At 34.5% G+C, this 7,840-nt stretch overlaps 1 protein-coding gene across 1 annotated transcript; it reads right to left on the bottom strand.

The window, feature by feature from the left end:
• Positions 1 to 1,812: 1,812 nt before the first annotated feature.
• Positions 1,813 to 4,881, bottom strand: LOC132558226 (uncharacterized). The gene is made up of 8 exons (XM_060222767.1): positions 4,833 to 4,881; positions 4,294 to 4,614; positions 4,022 to 4,085; positions 3,654 to 3,826; positions 3,309 to 3,375; positions 2,981 to 3,153; positions 2,244 to 2,286; positions 1,813 to 1,978 (listed from the first exon to the last, which is right to left on the bottom strand). The coding sequence occupies exons 1-8, from the start codon at positions 4,879 to 4,881 to the stop codon at positions 1,813 to 1,815; spliced, it is 1,056 nt and encodes a 351-aa protein (XP_060078750.1).
• Positions 4,882 to 7,840: the final 2,959 nt, after the last annotated feature.

Genomic DNA, 7,840 nt, shown 5'->3' with positions numbered 1-7,840 from the left:
TTTTATCATATGTAAATTAAAAAGAAAACACTTTCCACAAGAAAAAAACTGGGATCAAAGGTCAACTTCCGGTTTTCGGTAGGGGTCAAAGTTCAAAAGTGTTATTTTCAGTTACAAACTTTGACAAACTTCTTTTCAAATTCTGCAAAGCCTTGAGTCTTGATATTTCATGTGTAAGATGTTTGTTTAATTATCTATCAAGTTTGAAAATATAAATGACCTTGACCTACTTTCAAGGTCACAGGGGTCAATTATGTAAAAATCGTTAAATGGTAATTTCTCCATTGTTAAGCTGCCCAAAGTCTACAACTTTGGACATAAATATTCTGTGGACATTTCCTGTCGATTGATATAAGAGAAACGTACCTCAAAATTCAACTTCCGGTTTGCGGTAGGGGGTCAATGTCGAAAAGTGCTATTAAGGGTACCAATCTTTGAAAAACGTCTTCTCAAGTTCTGAAAGGCCTAGAGGCTCTATATTTCAGATATATGAAGCATATGTAACTGGCATTAAAGTTTGATAATATAAATGACCTTGACCCACTTTCAAGGTCACAGAGGTCAATTAATTGAGAATCGTTAAATGACAGTTTCTCACTTTCTAGAAGGCACACAATGATGAAAATTGATTATAAACCTTCTGTGGACACTTCCTATTGATTGGCATAAGAAAAACTTCCCTTAAAGTTCAACTCCCGGTTTTCGGTAGGGCACAAATTTGGAGAGAGCTAATTAGGGTACCAATCTTTGAAAAACTTTTACTCAAGTTCTGGAAGGCCTAGATGCTTGATATTTCACATATAAGAAGCATATGTAACTGGCAACAAAGTTTGATAATATAAATGACCTTGACCCAATTTCAAGGTCACAGGGATCAATTAACTAAAAATCGTTAAATGACAGTTTCTCAATTTCTAGAAGGCATACACTGATGAAAATTAATTATAAACCTTCTGTGGAGACTTCGTAGTGATTGTCATAAGAAAAACTTCCCCCAAAATGACAACTTCCGGTTTCCGAAAGGGGTCAAAGTTCAAATATACAAAATAGGGTACCAGTGTTCAACAATCTTCTTGTCAAGTTTCACAAGGTATAGAGAACTAATATTGGGGATATATTGATCATCAGATGTTACATTATAAGGCTTGCAAATATGAATAACCTTGACCGACATTCAAGATCACAGGGGTCAAATATGTTTGAAGTGTATTTCTTCGTTATTATGTAGTTATATCTCCTTAACGTTTCAAGATAACAAGTTCATCTTTGGATATGTTGTAGAGACTAACAAACAAGGAATCTTTCTCATATATTGTTACCAGGATAAATGTCAACTTCCGGTCAACTTGTCGCCAAAGAAGTGAAAAGCCCGCAAAATTGGTAACAATTTCTAGTTTTATTTAACATTGTCATAAAAAAACATTTTGTACAGTTATTCCTAATACTGCATTCTCCTGCTCCACTTTCTATACTTTGAAACATATGATATGTACAACCATCAGATTTGAAATGTACATTTATCAAAGATAACAGCTGTTTCGTTTCGTGATAGCTTTGTGTTTGATTATCTCAATACATTTTTAATCAGAATGAACAACTGAACATCTCTGATTTCTTATGATTTATTCACATCTATCACATCAATTAAAACATGGTTTCAATGGCATTCAAATACAAAATATTTCAAGCACTACTTTTAGAATCATGATTTCGACAAGTGTCTTTATACTACATGTATATAATTCCCAATTGATTATCTGCAGAAGCATCTTTGAGTATGGGCGAAAGTCCGTATATCTGTATGAGCTGTCTCTAGCCACACATAGGGGCGACAACTCTTCCGCGTTTGACGATGGGTGGTAGACATGCCTTGTTAATTGAGAAGGGGTTGGGCAGCAGTTGTTCCCGGGAACCCGGGTATCTGCTGGGTCGCCTTTGTTTTGTCACTGGGATAACACTGTCAGTTAAATCAGTGTCTCTGTAATAAAGAATTAATGTCACTTATAAAACCTTATAATCATAAACCACTGAAAATTCATTTATAATTATCAGATTTTGCCAAATCGAGATCACGTGACGTAATGGGTTACGTCACTTTTTTTTACAAAAATATTTACTTTACATATGGTGGCCAATTTTGATATTCTATTCTTATCATCTTCCAGCACCATATTTTATTTCTTTATGTCACATAAGACATTTAAATGACCCAGTGCCACTTCCTTTGTTAAGAAGACACTCACCTGTCACCAAACATTTGTGTCAGTATACAACTGGACTCCGTGTCTGAAATAAAAGTTTATTTAGTTTAGCTAAAGTACTCATTAGTCAAAACATTTTACGTAGAATTGAAAAGTCACAGAATAATGTCTTAAAAGAATGGATATTCAACTTGGCAATAAGCAATGGATATTCAACTTGGCAATAAGCAATGGATATTCAACTTGTCAATAAGCAATGTACATTCAACTTGTCAATAAGCAATGTATATTCAACTTGGCAATAAGCAATGGATATTCAACTTGGCAATAAGCAATGGATATTCAACTTGTCAATAAGCAATGGATATTCAACTTGGCAATAAGCAATGGATATTCAACTTGTCTATAAAGAATTGATATTCAAATTGTTTATCTGCTTTTTCGGTTCCGAATGCAAGTTAAGTGATGGTGTCTGGATTGAGGGATGCGTTTCTTCTGGTTCCAACACTAAATAATATCTTCTCTAAATTGTCTAACATCTGGTGTTGGGATAAGATGAAACTCGGGGCAGTATTGATACCCACAGTGACATGAGAAATTGTAACGATTTATTTATAACATTTTTTGACGTTTTGTGGACTGCAACATTCAAATACACGTGTAGTAAGTTCTCTTGTCCCTATGTTGCTACCTTCACATATTTGTAAGTAAAGAAAACTTTACAATATACAAGTATCTCTAGTCCCTATGCCTGGCAATGAAAGTATTATACAACTTACTGTCACGGTACACTGGCAAGTGCACAGCTTTGACCGGGCATGGACCAGCACGAGCAGTTTTTGGTTTAGCATTTTTCTTAGGGTCCACCACAGGGGCCAGTTTGTTCTTGTTGATCGGGAAAGGACTTGGCACCAACTGGTCTCTGGGCCCAGGGACTGGGTACCTTATAGGACTGAAAATGGATCAGAAGTTTTAGAGTTAAGCCTTGAATGAGTTCCTATCTTATCCATAAATGTTTAGATGGCATTGATATTTTCAAACTTTTGTCGTTAGTTAAGACAAATCAGTAAATATTGGAGATTTCTGTTCTGCCAACTATCTACATACTTTGTGTTAATTGTTGCTTCAGGCATGGGTGTTGTGATCTGCTGACCAGTGAAAGTATCATTCTCTCCTTTAAGAAAAACAAACAAAAAACTGAGTGAAAAAAAAGAAGAAGCAAAACAAATATGAAAGAAAACAAAGAAACTGATGTTAAGGTGGTTGAAATAAGTCTCAATTCCTGTCAAGATATTTTGGCACTTTATTCCAATCGAAAAACTTACAAGAAGCTTTTTTTTTTTAAGTGAATAAATGAAATATTAATAAGAAAAAATGAATAAACAAATGATAGTTAGAAAATAATCAACTAGAAAAGATACAGATTAAATTGGTGAAATGATCAAGACTTACTTTGTTTGTCAAAGGGCATGTGTACAGCGATGGCTGGACGTGGAATCGCATGAGCAGTTTTAGATTTAGGATTTTTCTTGGGGTCCACCACAGGAGCCAGTTTGTTCTTGTTGATGGGGAAAGGACTTGGCACCAACTGGTCTCTGGGCCCAGGGACTGGGTACCTTATAGGACTGAGTATGAAAGAACTGCACATTAGCAATTGATTCCAGACTAATCTGTTTAAAAAAAAACTGATAAAATGTCAGCATGATTAAGACTATCTCGTATTAAAATACATATTTTACAGTAAAGACATCACGGCACACAATGTACACGTACCGATTCATTTCGCCTGGTAAATATAACTTATTTAACAAAACACTTACTTGTTATTCAATACTTCTTTCACAGATAAGTTTGTCTGCAGACCAGCAGATGTTGATTTGAGATCTGAAGAAAAAAAATAAGTTTAAGTGTCTTTTGTAGGAACTCAAGTAAAAGCTAGCGATTTCTGTTGGAACAAAAATTATTGAAATGGGAATAAGTTTCAGTACTGAATGTGAACACGGACTCATTTTACTTAAAAATGATTTTTAAAAAAATATATTTAAAAAAAAGAAGCAAAACAACAAAAATCAAACAAACGCAAAGTATTTACCGTTGCAAATGTCCTTTTTATGAATGTTCGTTTCTCCTTTCCCGTAAAATGTGTCTCTTGGACTTGTACTTGGACAATACCAGGGCAAATCTGTGTTTCTGGTTCTACAAAAATCACCTGAACCATTTCCAGCACCAGGTTCTGTTCCATACTTCTGTGTCTCGCATTCTGGTGGGGTAGTATATTTTGCCTGATATGATTTCTGTGCACGGATTCCGTGACGTCGGTGAAGTCTGTTTGCTTCTGGTTTTGGCTCCTTTGGTGGAGTTGGGACAATGTCATAACTGCTTATGTCTGCGAAGTCGATCTTACTTTTGATACCTAAACAAAATGATAATGTATACATGGTTGAATGCCGTTGAAACACAAATGTTTTCTTATATTTAAAGATACTTACTTTATAAGTTATTACTTAGTCAAGTTACAAGCCCCCTAAAGTAAAGCACCAACTCGATGTAACATGTGTAATTCCGAAAATTTACAAACCACGAGGTTTCCAAGAGAAGTTTTATCAATCTGCGTATCGGTTATAAACTTACTTTCCATTCTGTGTGTACGCAATGCCTTCTTAATGTCTGAAACTTCCATTTTTTCGATTCAATCTTGCAGGAAAAATGTCCTGACAGCTGCTACAAATGTCGTCCTTTCGTAGCTACCGCCGGGAAAACTCACGTGAGCGAACAATGGACAATGCACTCTTTTGATTGGATAAAAATCACATGATCATATGATCGGTTTTGATTGGATAAAACAATGTTGATTCTAAAAGGGGAGCCGGATCTAAGTCCGGATTATTGAATTCCGTTGTTTTATTATTAATAATAATAATAATTCTGGACGCAGGCTTTTAAAGCCTATATATATCCAGATCTGAGTTATCAAGTTTCCCGAAGATGAATAAGTTTGTTATTGTCTATTTCATGATTGTAAATGCAATTTTAATTTTTAATTCTATTTTGAATGTATGTGCTTAAACGAACTGTACAGGAGAAAACTAATTATGTAGACCTCGAGTTTTGAACAACCTGCTTGTCGAACACTCTGTGATTTATGTATCTTCATTATATTCAAGTGTGAGGAGGAACTACTGCGACGGGATACAAACAACTATATATATATATATATATATATATATATATATATATATATATATAGTTTGACATATGAGGGAAAGAGAGACTCAGGCGGCAATCACCATTGTTGATGGATATATTCACTATTCAATAAACTTTATCAAACGACTATCCCCATCCCATCCCAATGTTGTCTTTCTCTGCGTCCTCGCTGATCCGTCTGGTATAACGTGTATCACATTTCCGTTATAGCCAGGACAATTAAGAGTTCTTGTAAATATAGACATTACTCATAATTCGTTATATTACGACAGAAGAGAGAAAAAAAATATGTGGAACTCCGAAGAGTAAATCGGTGGATATTGGACTAGAATCAAAATCTAATTGTAACTTTAATATATCGTTGGGTGGACTTGCAAATTATTCCATTTTTCTTGTTCAAACAACTCAAGATTTCAAAATATTACAAAGCGCAGGTCTAACGGGATGAAATCATTATGCAAGCTCACGATAAAATTTAAATGTTTGTCATCATGATAACTATATACATGATTTAAACATATCTTATTATCAGTAGCAGATAAATGGATCACAGACAAACTCTAGCAACTTGTGAACTCTTCTCCATAGATAGAATTACAAATCATTAATACACTGCACGTGACACATATTTATACTATAAACATGAAAATATGTAATTCGTAGACGTACAAATGTAAGTTTAAATCATTTTGTCAAAAGGAGGAAAAGATGAGATGATAGGATAGAAAGAAAAAAAGAAAAAAGGAGATAATGTAGATTTTATATCAATTTTACACCAATTCAATTCTATTTACATAAACTAAATGAAAAGGATCTTCAATAGGATGTCCACACTGACAATTTCTATAATCAATTAAATTCGCAAAATGGAAATCTTGATTCAGAGCGCTAGACCTGTCTCTTAACCTGACACGAGAAATGTATTTTCTGTCATCAATTCGATATTAGAAAGGAATTTGTGAATCTCTATAGTTACAAAGACAAATCTAAAAGGATGACTATGATATACTTTGTCGGATTTCGTTGTGTAACTGGTTCCATAGTCAGATTGTAGAGACAAAGAAGGACGATGTTATGAATCACAAACGGTAATTCAGTAGAGAACGACTGTTGGAATTTCATTATGTTGTGAATGTTCAGAGACTAAAGTCCGAAGAAGAACTGTTGGCAGGGTCAGATATAGGAAATGATTAAAAATTACTAAATATAGCTACATGTATCTTGTTTTGTATGGAATATTTTTTATCTTTCGAACGCAATAATATTTCGTTCCCTCTCAGTAATATTTCATTCCCACGCAAATAATATTTCGTTACCACGCAATAGTATTTTGTTCCCACGCAATACTATTTCGTTACCACGCAATACATATTTTTTGTGATGTCCGTTCCAAGCCACCATAGGTATGTCAAGGATATATAAGATGAATAATAAAGGACCTAGTACAGAAATAGAGCTGTAGCATCTTAAAGCTTTGGCTCTGTAATATCAATCAATATCAATCAGTCCGTCCGTCTGTCGTCCGTCCGGTGTCAACCTTCACTTCAAACGACTTCTCAGTAACCGAAAGTCCTGCTGGAATGAAGGGCTACAAAGTTTGTTCAAATGAATGACCTTGACCCACTTTCAAGATTCTTCACCTTATGATAAACAGATGCATTGTAAATATTTGTTAATAGGATTGGCCTTGTACTACATCCAGTCTTCCCTCTGAAAACTTCAAATAATTCCTGGACCATAACATTACAATTGAAACCATTATACTGTACTACCTAGTGAAGTCAATGTTCATGATTTCACGTTTGCCATCAACCCCATCTTAATTCTATGCTGACTGTCAATTTACAAAATCATCACAGTATCAATGAATGAGCTTGTCGACCCGCGTTCAACGTCACTCTGGTCAAATGGTTAAAACATTTATAACAACTTATCCTGAATAACCAGAGAACCTTAGATAACCTGAAATGATGGCTTCCAAGTTTCAACTGCATAAACTTGTTAAACTTTCAACATCACGAGGTAAACTTTTTAAAATTCTTATAAGGTTAAGAATTGCAGGCCCACTAGGCCTCTTGTCGTATAGAGAAACTAACCTAGTTAAATGGTTCACAGATATCCCCTTCATTTTCCTCACATTTTAATATATTTCGGATTGGTGTACATTCCTCGAATCAAGTTTACTACAAAAGACACAAAATTGATCATTTATATGTGTAGTCCAAACAACACATCTGATACACTCTATAAGATATATCAAACACTTGAAACAAGAGTATCAGTTAATCTGGTTAAGGCTCCCTTAAAACAACTTTATGGAAACAAAATTTTAACATAATTCTGTAATTAAGGGGCCCTGAATTTGATATACTGCACATTCTCTTAGTAAGACCAATGTATACACCAAGTTTCATGATCCTGGTTTTAATGCA

The sequence above is a fragment of the Ylistrum balloti genome, unplaced genomic scaffold (genome assembly GCF_031769215.1).
Source record: "Ylistrum balloti isolate Yb309-2 unplaced genomic scaffold, AGI_CSIRO_Ybal_v1 Utg370772, whole genome shotgun sequence".
NCBI lineage: Eukaryota > Metazoa > Mollusca > Bivalvia > Pectinida > Pectinidae > Ylistrum > Ylistrum balloti.
This window is presented reverse-complemented; position numbering and strand designations above follow the sequence as displayed.

Coding starts and splice junctions, on each gene's coding strand:
- LOC132558226 (XM_060222767.1), bottom strand. CDS start 4,881: ATGGAAGTTTCAGACATTAAGAAGGCATTGCGTACACACAGAATGGAA. Junction 4,086..4,293: donor TAAAAAGGACATTTGCAACG/GTAAATACTTTG, acceptor TTTTTTCTTCAG/ATCTCAAATCAACATCTGCT. Junction 2,287..2,980: donor CTTGCCAGTGTACCGTGACA/GTAAGTTGTATA, acceptor CTTTTATTTCAG/ACACGGAGTCCAGTTGTATA.